The sequence below is a fragment of the Lepisma saccharinum genome, chromosome 20 (assembly GCF_977018435.1).
Source record: "Lepisma saccharinum chromosome 20, izLepSacc3.1, whole genome shotgun sequence".
Taxonomy (NCBI): domain Eukaryota; kingdom Metazoa; phylum Arthropoda; class Insecta; order Zygentoma; family Lepismatidae; genus Lepisma; species Lepisma saccharinum.
In genome coordinates, this window is record NC_139248.1 from 23,078,407 (window position 1) to 23,099,501 (window position 21,095).

The window sequence follows — 21,095 nt, forward strand, 5'->3', positions numbered from 1 at the left end:
AGAACTACTGCGGTTTAGAGTCTATAAACTCAACAATGCTATTTATTTAGTGGTAGCTAAAGGGGTCAGGTCAAGGGAATAAGCCACACGAGGCAGAACTTCCCAATGCAATGAAAATATCATCTCTATAGATCGTTATGCTGTGTGCAGTCTGGAGTTATCATGCAGCAATATCACCTCCCTAGTCCCACTGCCAGTAGATGGTGTTTTCTTTTCAGTTTCATTATTCAGACGAATCAGTTGATCTTGATTTTTGGATTTTAATTCAATAGCTGCTTCAATTCTTCATCCCCCACTTTCTTTAGTTGTTCAGGATGCTGTTCATCTTCCCGATTGAAAATCCCCTCCCAGAATCACTGAAATCACTCAATTTAGGTGCTGTATTTACACGACATATTCACCCAAGGCTGAACAAATATTTTCCTTCTTATTATCATTATTGATATGCAAAAGAAGCATGCAGCATGTTCTGCTTCTCGAATGACATTGTGCTCACTACTGCTTCTTTGTTGCATTGTCTGCCAGTTTGGTATTTTACCTTTATAGGTTGGTATAAAGTGCTCGAAGTTCCAATTTGAACAATCTCAACAGTAAAGTGCAGGGTGTCCCTAACATAACTCTGAAACTACATGATATAGAGCAGACCAGTTTCTTGCAAAATGTTCTACAGCTCAAAAAGGTTTAGTATGTCAGTGTAACTCTTGTTGCCATCAGCATGTCAAGGCGATATTCCACTTCTACCTATACATGCTGCAGCACATGAACGTCAACTATTTGCACAGCTGCAATGATCCTTCTGCGAAGTGAAACAAGATATTGAACAGGGTTTTGGTATACACAATCCTTAACGTACCCCCAAAGGAAAAAAATCCAAGGGGGTGATATCAGGAGAGCATGTCATTTTTCAATCTGCAGAACAAAAATAAATACCAATGGACTAATGACAACAAATGAACATAAATGACAACAACAACAACAAAACTTTTTGAGTTGTAGAACCTTTTAAAAAAACTTGCTCTATGTCATGTGGTTTCAGAGATATGTTTGATTGTAATAGTAATGAGACTTTAGGGACACCCTGTATAATAGGTGAAATAATTAGGGGCAGAATTAATTTGTACACCTAATATTAATTTTAATATGATTTTTTGGGGGATGATTCAGATTAATCAATCCTTGATCGGTATCATCCAAAATAATAAATTTTATTGTATCAATTTGCTGTAAAATTGCTGAAAATTTTACCTACACTTTATTTCTACAAGTAGCCTGTAAACGAGTAAAAATTTTCAGTCCCAATATGACATTTTAGAATTATTTTTATGAATATAAAAACATGTATACCCATAGCCTTGTTTTGTAAAATGGTCAAAATATATAGTTTATTCTCTAACACAAAACCTATTGATGATATTTGATCACATACATTAATTAAGGAGAATAATTAACCTTTCATGTTCTTTATGAAACATTCACAGTTTTATATCTGTTTAGAGGAATACTGGTCATCATTACTGGTCAATTTTGTATTAGTATTTTGTTGGCATTTGCCAAAATTTCATATCGGACCTTCCCTAATTCTTTTCACATGAACATAGGTGTAACTTGGTGGTGCAAATGGGGCTCTTGCCCCCCAAAACTTTTAAGTTTATTAAAATTCACAAGTACTTCTGTTAACCTTCTGGGAATTGAGGAGCAAAGTAATGAATAGTAATTTTTATGATTTTGCAAATACAACAGTTATTTTGCAAAATAGTCCTTGACTATTTTTATAGGAAGGAAAACTTTTCGATTCTGCTCCCCCACCCCCCCCCCAAAGTTAGGACCCAAGCTATGCCCATGCATGTGGGAAGCAGTGAACTAATTTAATTTGTTTTATATGTTTGAACTCAAATGGTTGAAGTTAGTAAGACTTGTTTTCATCCATGTTTTCTCTCTGCTGAATAACAAATGAAGACAGCAAAGGGAGTGTCCTGTATCTTACAATATTGCCACTTTTAATTGACTCATGTGAAGAAAAACTGTTGCTAGTTGAAGAAAGAGCTATTGAGAGCACTGCAAAGAATCAGAAGTAAGAACACGACAAAAGAGATCTCGAAGTGTGGCTATTTTGAAAAAAAAAAAATCAGTATTCCTCTTTGAAGTGTTGGTGTACGTCTATGATCGAGCTCGAATTTCTCACCTTGTCTTGTTTCTTTGACTCTTACAGGTTTATCGAGGATAGCAAGAACACAACTTTTATTAGGTCGCAAGACTTTTATTCAGTGTGGGAAAACATAGCTTCAAATCCAGCTGGAATATCCTTGGTGTGGGATGCTTTGAGGTTAGTGCAGATAATAGATTATCATGGATGCAAGGGCTCTGATGACATCGATAGTACCTAATTTCTTACCTTATAATATAGCGCACATTCTGGCATTCTTCTGCTGAAATTTCTTCATTTCCTGTGTGTACAAAATAGTACGGTAATATACAGATCTACGCTGGGAAAAACTAGGTACCATTGACATCAGCAGTTGAATGTAAAATTCAACATTTATATATTTTTCCAAAATATATGTAAATATTTTACACCTTAAATGCACCATATTTAATCCATTAGATAAAGAAAAAGTGTTTAAGGGTATTATCAAAAGGGGGGAGGGGGAGATATCCAACTCTTACATATTAGGACTTAATTGACACTTGGGTTCTGGGAGATTCTGAATTAAATGGGGGGGGGGGGGGCAGTTTTCAACTGTAGGTCTTAGATTATGGCTGATATTTTAGTTGGAGGAGGATTGAACATTAAATTTAGGGGGGGTGTTAAGTGTACATAATATTTCAATCTACATTCAAGTTGTGGATTATGAAATCATGGTTCACCCATCTTAGAAATGGTATTGTAAGTTTAGTATTGAATCGTTATTTTGTATCCTCGTGTCAATCTTTATATTATGAAGTACCTACGTGTGTGAATCAATTAACCTCTGAATCTACATACATGACAGGGGGTATCCAATTCTTGTGTATTGCTATTGTCTTTGACTGTTGTGGAAATTCTGGTGTGGAGACTGAGAATTAATTTTTTGGAAGATGCAATATTTACTCTTCAATATCAAGAGTAAGTCTAAACATTGGCATGGAAATTTTGATGATAGGATTGAGTATTAAATTTAAAGGGGGAGATAGGGAGATAGTGTTAAATCTTAGATTGTCAAGGGGTTTCTAGTGGAGGGGGAAGAGGGAGTTAGAACACTAAACTTTGGAGACTGTATTTAGCGATATGGTATCCACACATTTTCAACCCTGATTGTGCCAGAAGAGAAGCTGGAAAAGACTAAATATATCAGGGATCCTAAGAAAGTATTGACATCCCAGTAAATTAATATTCTTGAAAGCCTGCAAAGAAATGGATGTAAAAATTTTCTTGGAAAATATTGTGTTGCAAGAATGCATGTTTGGCACTTTGCTGAGGTGAATGTGAAGTTTTATACTATAGCTGCATTACAAGACGTAAGCAATATTGTTGAAATTCATTAATAACATCACTTCTTAAGATATAATGCTTAGTGTTGGTATACTGCTTGATTTAAACAGATGCATCATTTAGAACAAAAAATATATGGAGTCCGCTTTTCTAACTTCTTGTCAAAGGAAAATTTTACTTTAACAAGTTATATTTGCACTGAAGATAAAATCCACGTAATTATTGTTATGGGTTACGAAAATAATTATATATACACACCAAGAAAATGATGGGGATGAGTTCTTTGAAAGAGGAACAATATTATATTATCTCCCTGAGCTTAAGAATTTCTAGCTAGGGTTCTGTAATGTCTCGTGAAACAATAATTGAATCAGTCATCGGCTGGAGAATGTTATTTGGTTTGCCAAGGTTGAATTTTCTATCTTTATCTTAAGTTGTGAAACAATTTGTGTTAAATTCTTAAATTGTGAGTTTTATAAACCCACTCACAAACACTATTTATATGCATATTTATATAATTTAATTTACTACATTTAACCAATCAATGTGCTAGCTTTAAGTCTTTTTCGAAAATCGAACATTTAAAAAATATGGACAGTTTAACATGGTATTTCATTCAAATGGACATCAATTATTAGGTATACATCCAAATTATTTAGGAGGAATTATGATGAACGATTTTAGGGGCAGTCTTGCATGATGGGCACCCTTGTTTAGGGAGGAGGGACAGATCAAGTCTATAGTGTTCAGTAAAGCTAAGAGAAAGTTACTTTCGGTAGACACGCTGTTGTAATTAAATACTTTGTGGGGATTACGATATGGTTTGAGGGTGCAAATGATATGATTTGGGGGGACGTATGATATGATTTTGTGGGAGACGACATGATTTTGGGTGGGATGTGCCATTGGCCTTAAAGGGGGCGATGTGCATCCCTGGACATCGTCAGTGATTCAAAGGCAATATACGTGTATTTCATAGCATTGACACAATTCCACACAGGTAAACCAGCAAGACCAAAAAATGAAGTGAAACCAGGGCTGGCTCGGTAGCTCAGCTGGTAGATCAATGTCACAGTATGCCAGAGACCTGGTTTGAGTCCTGGTTGAGATTGCATTTTTTGCTGAAATTTCTGTGTAGTACATCTCCTATATGTGTGTGCCAAATACTAGTAATGTAACCCTATTTTTTGTAAATGATTTTGGAGAGAGTATATGAACTGGGGATGAGCAGATCCAAAACTTCAATATTTGTGTCCTAATTGATTTGAACAGTGAAGATTCAGATATCAGATCCATGTTTCAGGATTCTGATATGGGCAATTCCATTGTGACAGGTGTTAAATTCATTCTTTAATTATTTTCTTAGCGCCTTCAAATATGTAACTCGATCAATTCATATAATTTCATTATCCTTGATGAAAGGTATTTATTTTCAGAATATTTCTCCCCCAGCTCAATTTTCAGGCACAGAAAATACTTCTTTTTTTTTTGTAATTGTGACGGGTGTGACACTACTGGGATTTGACTTTAGGATCTTTCTCAGTCTTTCAGAAAACTCTGTGAAATATATGCATTTTCTGAAACTATTTTATTTTATTTTCACAAAGCAAACTTTACTCGGCATTTAGATACTTTTTGTTTCTAAAAAATATTACTACATAGTTTTTTTATAAACTTTTTTTTGCCTGTGACGGATGTGGCACCATGCACATTATTTACTTTGTAGGATTATGGAACAATGCAAAAGATATGAAAATTTTCATAAATAGATTCTTTAAACTCAGGTTTGTTTCAGAAATGAAGTAGGATACTTCAGAGCTTAAGGTATAGAGACAATCAATGCGAAAATTAGAATGAAATTAGAATTAGTTTAGTTTTCTTAATTAATGAAACTTAATTAAGTGGAGACACCTCACATAAAATCCCACTTCTACTATAAAAAGTAATAGGTTTGAAACAGTATGTTATTTAAAAGCCATGAAACTAATATTTGCATTAATAATTCCAAATTCTGCATAGTTTTTCCTTTAATTTCATATATAATAAGTGATACATTGAATAAAAATAAAACTAACCTTGTTTGTCCACTTTCACATCAAATAGCTCATATTAGGTTCAAGAATTGAGTATCGGATAACAATCCAGGATCTGGGGTTTGGATATTGGATCTGGGATTGGAATGAGGATCTAGTATTCACTATTTGGATATCAAATGTGGAATTCAGGATTTGGAGATCAGATAAAAGATTCAGTAATTGGAAATCAGAGGCAGGAAACTGCGATGGATGATGGTGATGAATTGAAAATCAAATCAAGGCACTTGTCTATGCCAGGTTTTGAAATTCAGATTTGGATCGGATCGAGTTAAGATTTGATTAATTTTGGATTTAGACAATACAGATACAAATTCTCATCCCTAGTATGGAACTACCCCCTAAATTCTTCTGGTCTCGTACACATCTTCACTGAACCTTATTTCATCAACTTTCTTACACGATGTAAAGTAGTGAAATGCATTGTCCTGTTACCAGCTCTCTATGAACATAAGGAGGATTTCAGTATTCACAATTTGGTTTAGCAAGTTTTCATCAAGTGTCAGTTTGTAATCAACACCGTTCCTATTCATCTTGCATATTGTCCTCTTGCTGCTTGTACATATTGAAAATTGCTGTAGATTTTATCTACTGTACCACTTGTCAGAAGATACTGTGAAACATAAATCATATTTGATTGTACTTTGTAATTTTCTTTGCTTTCGTTTGTTAATTTTAGTTTATTTACTTTGAGACAAGAACTGGTTCAACTTTAGCTCAAAACAAACTATTCTATTATCCGTGCCAGCTAACTGTAGACCAGGTGAATGAGAACAAGTCTCTGTGCAAGTAGTGACGTGAGATGGCTCCACCAATGAACAGTGAGAGAAACGGGATTGTGTAATAGGCGACGGGAGTTTTCCCGATTTCCTTCCTCGCTATGCAGCGTTGCAAACTTTTGAAAAGGATAATACCGAACGCACATGGAAAACGGACCATATTTTTGTCTCCAGGTCTGTACAATTGGTTTAAGAATTTCTTAGGGAAATATTAGGGATAAAACTGCAACAGCAAATTTTGACAAGCCGTGCATTTAGCATACGGACTAAGGTCTGGACTGTACATCCGTACATGTATGGTCAGGACTGTAAGGTTGGTAACACTGTGGTTTCACCACTCGATTTTCCTCCACCTCCTCTGCTGATATGCATGGCCCTGCTCTACAGTTAGCTGGGACAGGGGATAATCAGAAATGAAGAAGAACTTCTGAACACTTTAGTAAAGAGGCATCAAGGTTGTTTGGAAATGTGGCATCAAAGAAATTTGATACATAAAAATATCTGACACCAGGGTGAATAATCTTGCCCTGTTTAACATATTTATAAACGTGTAACACTACCATCATGATCATGTGGATATTTTTGAGAGGTGGGTGGATGGGGGTATAAATTATTGGTTATTATAAAAATAATTACACAAGTTCATAAAAATTACAAAAAAGGGAAAGTAATTTGATGCACATACTTTATTCTTTCAGAAATGACTGGGAGTATTTGGTGGACAGATTTACTCTAAATGATCGCTACTTGGGACGCATGGTGTCAAGAATTACACAGTCCTTTGCTACAGAACAAAGGTTGAAAGAGGTGAGTTTGCATATTTCTTTGATAATAGTGAATTCTTTGAAAATGCTTAGGTTACATTTAAAAGCATACTTTTCCATCCATGTAAAAATATGGCACTCTCCTAACAGGTTGTAGTGTATACAGATTTTCTTCTCATTGTCTACACTGAGCATAGTTAGATCAAATGGATAGGGTGTGTGTGATGCTTATCTGAATTTCCAGCAGTGTTTGGAAGTAACTAGTTACAAGTAACAGTTACTTTTTTAGGAATTCTAACTGTAACTAGCTACTTTTAAAAGCAAGTAGCTGTAACTGCAACAGAATTACTTTTTTTGCAGTAGAAGTAAATCATCAACAATTACTTTACAACACTTAAATTGTTAACCTGAAAATTTGTCATGAGGTGGAAGATCTCAATTTGGCAATTCTGTTTCCAACTATATGTCTTCTGTGGATGCTAAGATGAAAGGACTTTTGTGGAATCTCCTAAGACAAGGTAGCTGGCCTTTGAAGAATACCAAATGGAAAACATCCATGCTTTATTGCAATTCATCAAGTCTAATTGTGCATGAAAACTTTGGTGTTCTTGGTGGATTGCTATGTTGATTTGGAATGTGGTAGTTGAGCTAAAAAGAAGTTATCGTTGAGGGGATGAATCTTTTTTCTTTAATTTGAAGTTAAATTTTTGGGTGCGTCAACACAAAGGCTATTTAGCATGCAAAGTACTGTGGCTGGCATACAACAATAATAATCATTCAAACAAAACTGGCTCCTCTTTCCATTATTTATTTGTTGTAATAATATAAATGTGAAAAGGTTTCATATATTTTTTTGAACAATTAACGATCATTGATTGTAATTGGTTTGCAAGAAACGTTTGACAAAGTAAATGTAAAAGTAACTTAGTTACTTCTCAAGTACCAGTAACTGCAACTGAGTGATTCTGTAATGCAGTTACTTTTTAAAACTAACTGATTTCAAGTAGTGACTTTTTCCTGTATTTGAGGCATGTGTAGTATTACAAGGATAAGTCTATGGGTGCTCTTATGGCACATTTTCAGTTGCGGTCCATACATGTATGTTGACCAAGTTATAAGATCGTTCCATAACTGTGTCAATTCAGTGATTAGTACTTCAAAATACACTTTCTGGTTCTTTAACCTTTAGTCGCTGGGGCCTTTATTTTTTAAATCCCGACCAGATAAGTTTTCAGGCAGGAGCTTTTCAGCTAGCCTTCATGGTAGAGTGGTTAGCACAGTGTGGCACAATACCAGATCTCAGGTTTAAATCCCAATATGGGCATGAATGTTCTTTTGTGAGTGTCCCTTCATCAATTTCATTGTATCATCACCCATACTCATCATTGCGTTACGTATCCCTCATTTTCATTTTCGAGTTACGTGTAGCTAGGCAGCCTGACAGGAAGTATAGGAAAGTGTTAACTTCAGCACCAGCTCAGCGAAAAGCATTCGCCAATATTTGCAAAGGAAAATTGATGAGAGAGAAAAAGGGGAGGAGTTTTGATGAGGAGGAAGGCAAGTGGGATCTGGCTCGGGAGAGACAGGGGAGTTGGTCTTGGGTTTTGGAAGAGAACAGGAGAGTGGTTCGGGAGTAAGAAAAGGTTTTTTTTTGAGTTTTGGAGAGAGGAGAGTGAGAGTGACAGTTACTTTACAAATCCTTCGGTCCACGCTTCTAAAGAGAGACAGGTAATATGCTTTTCTAATGCCATCCTTTGCCAATGCAGACTTAAGGTCATAGTAACCCGAATCATGAGAGTTGCCATTTTATAAAGGGTTCTGTAAATTTAAGTTTATTCAGGTACCTCCTGCAGTTAGCAGATGCAGCCAAGCGAGAGCTTACGAGCTACCGCTAACCCCCAATAGAATAATTACTTTAATCTAAAAGGCTCCAGGTTTGATCCCCGAACCTTTCGAGGTTCACCTGTGTCTCAAGACGTGGTGCAGGTGCGGAATTTCATCAATTTCTATACAAAATGTGATGAAAATTAACGTCATTTAGCCCCCCTCCCTAACCCAACGATTTGGCTTTTCTTTTGACACAAAGGGATGTGATGAAAATGTGTGAAATAACAGTCAACAGCGAACCTCTTTAACAACAGGAGATTCACCCTTTCTTCCAAATTAGAGTAATTAGTGCACTATCAACGGTAACTAATGTTATTTCAAATTGCACGTATTGGAGCTATCTAAACTTACATTGGTCAACGTGAAAGTCTTATATAGAAATTGGCAGCGACGATACGAATGTTAATTATGTAAGATGTTGAAATTTGAGTCACTTCCCACCCTGATAGGCTAATCACCGCCGCAGTCAAGCGCAATACAATGTGAAGGAAAAGAAAATAGAATGCTTTCTTCCTTAGCCGCGGGCGATCTGGGTACAGCCCAGCGCCCTAGCTTCGTCGCGGTTGTCCGCGTCGGGCTGGCACTATTGTATCGGGAGCGTCCATCATCCCGCGTCGCGGAAGGTGTTGTCGGACTTTAGGGAGGCCCATTTTGCCAAAAATGCGGCCGGCCCAGGGACGTCCTTGGACTTTTCCCTATCGCTTCGCTCCTGGTAGCGCTGGTTCGCTTGCGGACCCGGTACCCTGGCTATGACAGATCTCCCATCTGGAAACTTTTCATCATTTCCAGGATTTAATCTACTTTTGAAAAGTGCAAATTCAAATTTGATGATCCTTTGACGCAAAATTTAGATTGAATTTTTTACATGACTTTTGTACGTGATTTATGTGATAAGTGATATAACAGTGCAGTAAGCTACAGAAATTATGTGAACGATTTTTTTACATTTTATGTTCCCGATAATTTTGCTCAGATCATGTTTCAGTTTTACCTTTCATGTCTTTTAATTAATTATATCCTTAACTAAAAGTGAATAGTGAGATTATCGCTAAGGAGGAAAAAAATTTAGTCTTGACTCAGACTCATTTGTACTATGTATTCACTGAGTCCAGCAGTGAGTATGCTGAGTCATTTTTTTTTTGTTGTTTATTAATTAAAGTTCTTTAAAGTTAAAATTTATTTTCGTTCAAAACTGACCGTAACTTGTCGATGATCAAAAATGCATGAGCTATAAACTGTTCAGATTATTGCCAAGAGGATATTAATTTTAAATAAATGTAATTTTGGGAACGAACAAAGTTCCGCGGTCGACTCATTTATATTCGTAATGACACAATGCTCCTAGCTCCTCAAAGAAGGATGCTTAGCTTCAGGAGATAGTCGAGGAATTCACGAGTCAGTCGTTTTGCCTTACGTTACCTTAATTAAGGACTAAATTGTTTTATTAAACTATGTGTTGACATGTGAAGAAATGAAACGCTTATTATACTTCTGGCAATGAAGCAGCAATTATGTCCGCTACTGTACGCCGGTCGTACGTAGTTAGAGTGACGCTACCATTAGTTCAGAGTATAAACCGCTCGATTAATTAGTGGATTCTGGTTTAGAAATAAAAGGTGCTTTAATTATATGCATAAATAGGTCGAGAAATGAATAATGGTGAATAAGCGCATATATAGATAAATAAAGCAGTCTGCTATGGCAGAGTGTAAGATGTTTTAAGCCAATGAATAGGCTTTAGTGATATGAAACAGTACGTACACATATTATATATATATATTTCTGTTTCAAGCACCCAAAAGTTAGGCAAAGCCAACTTATAATGATTTAACTGGACACAATTAAGAGAGCATGGCGCGGATGTTTCTCACATGTTAGCGAGATCTTTTTTGTTGATGTTAGATTTTTTACCCTCTCTGAGCTATTGCTTTGATGGACAGTTGAATATTCCTCCTACGCATTCATTTTATAGCTCATGACAAATTTTAATACCTTAAATTTCATGTGTATTTATATTATATCTACTGTTCAAACTTAAAGTGCAATTATGATATTTATATTTCGAGTTACGGCATTCATCAATATCAACGTTCCTTAGCGTTAATTAACAGATTTGATTTCGCGTGCTTACCTAATCACGACGTTAATCACTTACTCACTGAATAACAGATACACGTTAGAGATTGTTTAAATTAAGATAAAATTCATTATCAATTTTCATTAAATAATGTTAAAGTTTTGCGAATTTGTACCTATATTTAGAATTAATAAAGCAGAATCTTGTACGCCTTCCCCCTTAAGACCTCACCGTGTTTACATTCAGTCAGACCCTAAACAAGCGGAGAATACGTAGGAATTTGAGCAACCACTAATGATGAGAACGCGTTTTAGCAGTCACAGAGGTTTTGTAACATCATCTCTGTCCATCACAAGAACACGAATAACAGGCAACAGCTATTTGGGCGATTTTACGAAAAGTATTAATTTTATATGTGAATATTTATTGGTTATTAAACACATGGATGTACTTTACTCAATTTATTTGCCAATTATGAACACTAGTTAGACGGAAGAGTGTGACGTTCACAGGGCGACGTTAGAAGTTTATGCAATGCGCATTTATACAGTGAAATTTATCAAGTAGAATGAAGAAATGGTGAAAAATACGAAATAATATGTAAATGCGCTCAGTGAATACCATTTTCTCCAGTTACCCAGGGATCCCAAATAACTGGTGAAAGTACCTTCTGCTATCGGCAGAATGGCGATAATGTCCAGTCTGAATAAAGACTTTAGTAAATGTTACGTATATATAAATATGCAAAGCATATTTTAATAGAGACCCGTGAACAAAATGTTTTCTTGACCCTTCGTGTGATATAAAACTAGTAATGGCTGAACTATATTCACATAATTAAGGCTTTATATTTTTTTCCCTTTTTGCTCACCCACCCTACATATATTTAGTTCCAAAGAGAATAGTTGTAATTTGTATTAATATAAAAGAATAGGAAACGCATGGCTACGATATCCTTTTAAATATGTCAATATAGAGCTCATATCACACCTAATTAAAGAGAATTCAGCGCACTAAGTGGTCCAAAAAGGATTGCAACCTTTTTCACTTTGCATAGTTTGTTAGTAAATATAATATTATATCTTAATTTCCCGTCAGTTCAGGCGTTATCATTTTCGGAAATATTTTTCGCAGCGTTTCAGTATCCGTATGTACTTTGCATAAGCTATTAATAATAGCGATGTTTGCCATATATTTTCTTAATACGATTATTTTATTGTGTTCTCGTTTCCCGTGCTCCAAGCCTGTAAAATAAAAGTTTGAAATACAAGATTAGCATAGGACTGAATGACCCAGCAGATAACGATTTCATTTCATACGGAATCATTGTTATGATCAAGTTGCATAGAACTCGAACAAGATACATTCACAAATGTGTAGTCATGTTTGTTACGTAACGACACGCGCTTGGATCTTTGGCGCATGGATGTTGCGCATCCACTATTTCTTTCTGTCCAGAGCGCCGCGATGAATCCGAGCTGCAAACCAAGAATTTACCCCCCCTTTTCCTTTTCCACTCCAGATTTCCAGTGAAGCTTCGTCCCACCCGGCGACTCAAATTTCTTGCAAGTTAATTTCCTCCATTCCCTTTTACCGGCGTCAGTTAATTCTAGCAAACTCCGAAGGCTGCGATTCAGCGTTCCCATACACCCAGTAACCTTGGACAGTTCCGGCCGAACGATAACAATTGATACAATGACAGGATTGCAATATGACAATGCACAATGGCTAACTCCGCTCCTTTTCCAAGGAACTGATTCTGAGCAACGATACATCTCCCGTTACTTTTCCTGACTTCGCATAATCTGTTGCTTAGCGGCGACTCTATTGCTCTCACAGCCGGGCTAGATCGAACCATGTTCCAGCATGCTTACCTTTTAGAATTTCCCACCCAAGAATTTTCCCCCCTAGAGTCATGACTTTCTTGCACTTCGGATAATAACTCGATCCAGCGTTCGACGTCGAAACATCAATTCCAAGTTGGCACTTCGAAATCTTCATACATCTAAGACAAAAATTCAGTACTAATAATGGTGAACTGTTGGAGTTATTTAAATAAAGCATTCGCATATATAATGTAGTATGGATATGACAAGTACTTTGACAATTTATTTTTGCTGATGAGATTGTTCATATTCGTCAATCAATGGACACGACAATTGAGATGAGGCATGTTCAATTACATTTTTAGTTTGTTTACAAATTTCTCTTCGACTAGTACCTAAGGAATACTACGTCATTATTGCGTCACTTCAATTCATTTTACGTCACCTACATAATTAACATTTGAAGACAAAAAATTTGGTTCCGCTCATTTACTTTGGTTTATTATCACCTCTGTAGATTTAGAGGCAATTATTGCAATTTTGTTAGCCTTCAATCACTATTTTCACCACGTTTACACTCCCGTAATGGTAAAACAATGTCTCACATCGTGAACCTTCACATCTTTAGCATATCAATTATTTAAAATTGATTTACATTCTTTATTGCTTTTTATTATTAGTTATTATATTTTATTTGACATTAGGCCCCATTTTTAGTGATTTTGTACCTTTATTTGAATGGCATACTCTGGGTTATTATGATTTTAAAGACTGTATTTTGAAACCTTTCCCTGTTCCTTTTTTTTTCATTGGCCACCTCATTCCTATCCTCACCTAATAATGTCTCGTATCTCCATGACGTCTACATCGCATAGCAGAGACTTCCTGAGACGCCTTCAACATTGGAATTCTACGCGCGGATCGCCTTCAGAGAGCAACTCCATTTACCATCGCCTCTCAGTTCGTGGAGTCAACAATTTCAGTTTTCACCCGGCATACATAAACCCGCCGAGTACTTCGCATTACCTCCTCGAACTCAGGACTGCACTGCGACCGTCGGCCGATGGGATTTGTGCTAGCCACCAGAGCACACCTTCAGTTTTCTCCCATTTCTACGCTCCGGCCCTCAAGATGCAGCAGATACACACCCCCTTTTCCTAAAAGTACTGTCTTTATTTCCGCTGGAACTCCAGTCAGAACTACATTCCAGCTCAAAGTGATGCAGTGGATGAAAACTTTTCCCGTCATGTGTCCCAGCCTACAAGTTTCAAGTGGCCAGAAGAAAACATGACACATTTTACCCCATCTTCAGTATCCTTCGATTTGGTTACCATTCAGACGCCCGTACGCAGCAAGACCAGCTTTACTTTCATGTACGGTCCCCACCACAAGTGTGTTACCATCTTCGAGTGCAGGCATATGCAACCCGACAAGCACACCTACTTTAGCTGTTACTTCTACAGCATGGCAGACTTTACGAGACTAGGTTCCCTAGTCCGGTGAACAGCATTCTTCACTGGATGATGAATTCTACAGTACAGTTAGCAGCACAAATTAATCCAACTGTTTCTTCCTTCTGTTCACCCGCCGATCTTCAAGATTTACCCCCCACCCCTCATCAAACGTCCCTCACCAAGAATTTTACATCCAGTGGTACAATCATGAACACTTCTCGTTCCTTAAGCTACAAAAGGACCGATATTCTCACGTGATGATTGGGATGTAAATTGTGACACCCTCGTTCCGGTTTTCGCAGTTGCAAACACTTTTGCACGGACTCCATGGAATGCAGTGGATACTACACGCAAGTGCTTTCGTGTGTTTTCAGAACATTCCGGACCTTACAGAGGAACTTTTACGCCATACAGCAAGGACTGTAGGATTTTAATTTTTTTTACTAACCAAGATATACACATATAATGGACATTTGATTTTGATATTCCACTCATTATATATTTGTAGTGGCCTAAGTTGGGTTTCTTTACTTATCACGTGTGTATTCAAATATCTACTCATATTTAATGGACGGTGTTGGACAATTTTGGTATTTTAATACGTAATGCACTATAGCATTATTCACTATAATATGATATATTTTCAACAATCTTTTTTTTCTCTCATTTTTATTGGAAGATGGTACTTATATCTTCTATACATATATTATTCTCTCACAGAGATTCAATGGATGGAGAAACTTGCGTGTGCTTCGATACAATATATATTCACCAGGATCCTCTTATATTAGTGCAAATTGTCTTGCAATTTATTGTGGCGTGAGCAGTTGCTCCCATATTCCTAGTGTTTTGGTGTTAGCCCCTCCCCCACATGCTTAGTGGGTGGAGCCACAACTTATGGCTTTGGCCATTCTAACGTCAGTTCAGCTGACAAGTGAGTTCAGTGGTGTGTGTTTGATGTATCAACAGCTTTTTCATGGTTCTCTGACCCGAGCTGACATTACCGCTTAGCTCGTGTTGGTAAACATTTCTTGGAAGCCAATGTATGCGTGCTCAGCATAAATATTGTAGTACGCACGCGTTCATTTCAATCATGCACGAGACGAACGAAATATGGCATTGGACTTCTCATTTTTGATCGCCATCTCGGCTTTTAATTTTAGTTTGCTCCCACAGAGCTTTTGTCTTGATCTTCGATAGTCCAAATTAGATTACGACTTGACACCTGTCAACCGAATCTAATTTTGACTGCATTTTTTTCCTCCCCTTCAGTTTTAGAGTTAGTCTGTAGTGTTCATTTCCACTGATGTGAAATGTATTTTTATTTTTCTTCACTAAATAAATAGACCTTTTAAGGGACTGCATTGGCATACCCGGCACTGTACCTGCAACTTGTCTAAACGTTTTAAAAATTCAAAGGAATTTTTTTCGCCCAGCTGGATTCCGTTACGTATCCCTCATTTTCATTTTCGAGTTACGTGTAGCTAGGCAGCCTGACAGGAAGTATAGGAAAGTGTTAACTTCAGCACCAGCTCAGCGAAAAGCATTCGCCAATATTTGCAAAGGAAAATTGATGAGAGAGAAAAAGGGGAGGAGTTTTGATGAGGAGGAAGGCAAGTGGGATCTGGCTCGGGAGAGACAGGGGAGTTGGTCTTGGGTTTTGGAAGAGAACAGGAGATTGGTTCGGGAGTAAGAAAAGGTTTTTTTTTGAGTTTTGGAGAGAGGAGAGTGAGAGTGACGGTTACTTTACAAATCCTTCGGTCCACGCTTCTAAAGAGAGACAGGTAATATGCTTTTCTAATGCCATCCTATGCCAATGCAGACTTAAGGTCATAGTAACCCAAATCATGAGAGTTGCCATTTTATAAAGGGTTCTGTAAATTTAAGTTTATTCAGGTACCTCTTGCAGTTAGCAGATGCAGCCAAGCGAGAGCTTACGAGCTACCGCTAACCCCCAATAGAATAATTACTTTAATCTAAAAGGCTCCAGGTTTGATCCCCGAACCTTTCGAGGTTCACCTGTGTCTCAAGACGATTGCAATTAGCCAAAAGTGGCAGAAAAGTTATACAAATTAACAAAAATAAAAATAAAATAAAATTTGCTTTTCAAATTTTCTGTGATGAAAAACAAATACAAAAAAATCATTTTTCCCCCATTGAAGAGAAACTACCTGCCATAAAGAGTTGAAGCTGGCTTTGTTTTCTTTGAGGAAATACCATTCTCTTGTAGAATGTGAAATATTTTCATCCCTTCTCCAAATATGTATTGTTGCAAGTTGAAGAAGATAAAAAAATGAATTTTTATATGATTCTTTTCATTTGGCAAGTCTGTATGGCCCAACTAAATTTAATTGAATTTGTATGACGACGGAATGTCAAAATTTTTGTTTCTGTTAAAGTCTTCACCATATACTCTCATTTTTTAAGGTCTTACAAAGTAGATTTTTTATTTTATGCCTTTGAAAGTGAAAGTTATTACTATTAAAGCTGAGCTGATACCACTTTGAACCGATGTCCAGTTTTTGTACCCAACTTTGAATTTTGCATAATTTTCAGAATAATTAGACACTGCATAAATGTCGATCGCTTGGCATTTTTGTGGGCCCCATGAGAGACCAAAATGGTGGAAAAGTATCAGCTGGTATTATTATTATTATTGGAGCTGATTGTGGTGGTAGTAATAGTGTGAACTTGCAGATATAATTTGTATTTTCTTTCCTTTCTCAGTATATACAGTTATACTGGTAATGTCATTGCCTTGTAATCAATGGATCCCAGATTCAGTAACTGGTGAAGGCACGCAGTGGTTCGGATCCCACTTTGAAGAGTAGAACCTCCCCAATGGCACAGTGGTAGCATCATTGCCTTGTAATCAAGGGGTCCCAGGTTCGATATCTGGTGGAGGCACATATTGGTTCGGATCCCACTTTAAACTGTAGGTCCACTCCCAATTAGCCTTACTGTGCATAAAGTAGACTTAAAACACCAACTTAATCAATCAATAAATTAAAGTGTAGGGTTCCAGTCCTGATCAGCCTATCTGTGCATAAAGTGTACTTTAAACAAAAATTCAAACAAAGCCAGTACATACAATCTTGATTATTCATTGCATTATTTTCCAAAACTGTGGATTTATTTTTTGGGGTATTTTTTAGATGTTGCAATTTTTCGACAAGTACCCAAATGCAGGAGCTGGCGAAACTGCAAGGAAGCAAGCAATAGAAAAAGTACAGAATAACATCAAATGGAAGGTCAGTCACCAAGATGCAATTCAAGAATGGCTTCAGAAAGCAGGATACGAACCACCTACTACCAGTACTGTTAACCCTTCAACAAGCGATACTATTACCACATCGGGAGACCAAGTGGTTCTACTGCATCTGGTACTACTAGCGCTTCTCCACCATGCTGCAAACAACAGACACTGATGGTAACAGCTTTATTAGGAACTGTAATATCTTTGACATTACATTGGTGCAAGTAGTTGCAGAGAAACTAAGGAACTTTCTCCTGGATATGAATAGATGACATTCTTCAAGTGTACAACCTATAATAATGCATATCTAATGCTATTTGCCACGATGTTTATTGTGATAAAACACACATGTACATAAATAAAACATTTTTATGTGTTTATTATATGTTTCTAGTACATATTATCTTTCTTTTTTTCATAATACATCAACTGTACCAAAGTTATTCTCAGCTGATTTAAAAGAAATGTATTTTAAATATATTCAGGGAGCTTCAAGACTTAAGGGCAAGCAATAGTTGCTACTTTGAAACGATCCTCCAGAAATTAATGCAACCTTTCACATAGGAGTGATACGACATGTTCCATATGTTGCTTGTAGATTGAATGTTACTCAGACTGGGTCATTTCCTCAGTGGCATGCATCATCTTACCTTGGTGCGCATGTGCAGTGAATGCATTTTACTCATTGGAAGATAAAATGTCTATTTTGGTGTATGCAGTATGTGATAGTATTGCTTGTAGATCCATCACCACATTAGGAACCCTGGCATAGCAACAATGTTACCTTCTCTGCAATTATTGCACTCATTTTGATCCAATCAGAAGCAGAGGCAGTAGTGTTGTTAGGTTATGTTACAACGAAGCCAGTAGTTCGTATATTCTCCTAGGTTTCAGAAAGCTTGGTGCTAGTAACTTGTAGCATTTGCGTGACCAACCCACCATATGCTGCTCATGTTGCATGTCAGTTGTAGCTTATCACTTTGGTGTAAAATTTCCTTACAGAATCTTTGTGCAGAAAATTGTGAACATTTTGAAAGGTTTAATAAATTTATATTAAGTTTGAACTAACAGTTTTTCTTTCCCTTCATCAGACATTTATTTATATTTCAAAATCAATATCAACATCAATATCAATATGTTTATTCATCATTAAGCATTACAATAATGCAATAGATGTTGTCATTGTTACAAATATAAAACATAATACAAGACTAAAGATATAGTTATAACAATGGTTAGCAATGTTTTAAACAAAAAGAATCCCTTATATAATGGATGTTGTCAATGCTACATTGTTGTACTATAGCAACCTAACTGTGAAAAGAAGCAGTCGGGTTTTATTTTTATTTCAGATAAAAATTTTTGATCACATTATTTCTTATTTAAAATTATGAATCCCAAATATCATCAGGTAATTCAAAGTCATCATTGTTTTCACAAAGTTTCTTGATGTTTTCTGTTACATTAAATTTTAAACATGGTGGCTTACTCCATTTGTGAAAAAGAAAACTCCATACTGGATCTATGTTACCAGACTGCTTCTTTTCACAGTTAGGTTGCTATATTACAACAATGTAACATTGACAACATCCATTCTATAACGGATTATTTTTGTTTAAAAAATTGTTAACCATTGTTAAAACTGTATCTTTAGTCAAAATATAAATAAATGTCTGATGTAGGGAGTGTGTGTGCTCCTGAAACATCACAACGAAAAACTGTTTTCTTATGCTTGTAATAACAGTAAACTACAAGAAAATAAGTTTGAACTATATTCAATAACAATATTGATAATACAACTTGCGCAATTGTTCTCAATATCTGAAAAAATACAAAATTTTATGTTAAATGTGAATTTACCTTTAGCATGTTAAACTATATAGCCTGTGAAAAACATTATCGGCTGATGACAAATGTCGTATAGTTGAAGTATTGTGTAAAAATGGTAATATGTGCCACAAAAATACATATAAAACATTCACACATGTGTTTTATTGCAATAAACACACAAGCAATTTTTCTCAATTCATGAGTGCATATTTTCAGTTTTTATACCTGTTTTGTTTTCTACACGTAGCAAAATTTCATATTATGTGAAAATTCTTGGAAAGTCAACTGTGGTCATGATGTACTTATAATTACTTGGGCATGGTATGAGGTGTTCAGAGCACAAGTGTAGTAACTCCACTTTTCGTGGAAACTGAGTTGCATGTATAAACATTACAGTGCTAGAAGTAAGTATCTCCTAAGTTTCAAATTCTTGCTCAGAGTCAGCACTATGTGAGCAAACAGCTAAACATAGTACTAAGTTATTTAAATGTGCCTTTTTCTCAGAACTGCCTTAAATGGAAGCCTCCCCGTTGCGCAGTGGTAGCATTGTCGCCTTGTTATCAAGGGATCCCGGGTATAGAGGCACGTAGTGATTCGGATCCCACTTTAAACTGCAGGTCCAGTCCCGATTAGCCTTACTGTACATCAAGTGGACTTTACACAAACTCAATCAATCAATCAATGTCTTAAATGGAGTTACACCACTTGTGTTCTGAAGTCCTCAAATTAGAGGATCCAATAGTTAAAACAGATTATTCTGTTGTTATACAACGCACTTGAAATATAATCAACAATGCTTAAAACATATCAAAATCAATATATTTTGACTGGATCTTGTAAATTAAATGTACATAAAAGATTCAAAGACGTGATTCGAGAAGTATTTGCTGGCGATTTAGCCCCTCCCCTCCCCAAAGACATACTGCTGGTGTAGCAACCAGTTCAGAAATTAATTAAAAGTGATGACATAATTTCATTATCTAATTACTAAAACCTTGAATCACACCTTCCTTATTCTTATGTAAGAATTTATAAGAAATTCATTTCATCATCACCATTATCACTTTAATACAAATGAGTAGTTAATAGAAATATTCAGTTTGCCGTCAGTTTCTAAATAGCTATTTTACAAACTTATGAGAGCTGGTATCTAGTTAAGTATGTTCAGAAGATATATTCTTACTAGACGTCAGTAAAAATCACAAAGTTTTTGAAAGTTATGAAAATTTTGTATTTTAAAAAATATATTAATATTGTTTTGTAAACTTATAAGTTAATAATGCATGAAGTGGCATTAGTTAATAGAATTAAAATAACTAAGAGAAGTGTGAAAATCTAAGTTAATCACAATGTTATATGAGCTGCACAGATCAAAGGTGACAAATTAGCACTGCATTTCATCAGTAACACTTGCATAATTATCTCTCAATATGAGTAGATTTTTCGTAATTATATCTTAATATAAAATAAAGTTTTGATAAAAATTTCCTAATTATATGAATTTTCAGTAATAAATTGTGGCTGTGAACATAATGTAACACTTTCAAATTGTCAGTTAAGACATTTGTTTCCTACATGTACCTAGGTATATACTATATGATTCTTAACAAATAAAAATGTGTTGCAACTTTAATAATTATTTTTCTTCTAAAAGAACTTT

General features: G+C 35.9%; 1 protein-coding gene across 1 annotated transcript in view; it reads left to right on the plus strand.

Annotated features, from left to right (window-relative positions):
• Positions 1 to 21,057, plus strand: part of LOC146003379 (glutamyl aminopeptidase-like) — a 69,090-nt gene extending 48,033 nt beyond the window's left edge. The window contains 3 exon segments of the mRNA XM_083141660.1: positions 2,210 to 2,323; positions 7,040 to 7,148; positions 17,505 to 21,057. Coding sequence (XP_082997786.1) covers positions 2,210 to 2,323; positions 7,040 to 7,148; positions 17,505 to 17,777 — 496 coding nt within the window. The 3' untranslated portion in view covers positions 17,778 to 21,057.
• The last annotated feature ends 38 nt before the right edge of the window (positions 21,058 to 21,095 follow it).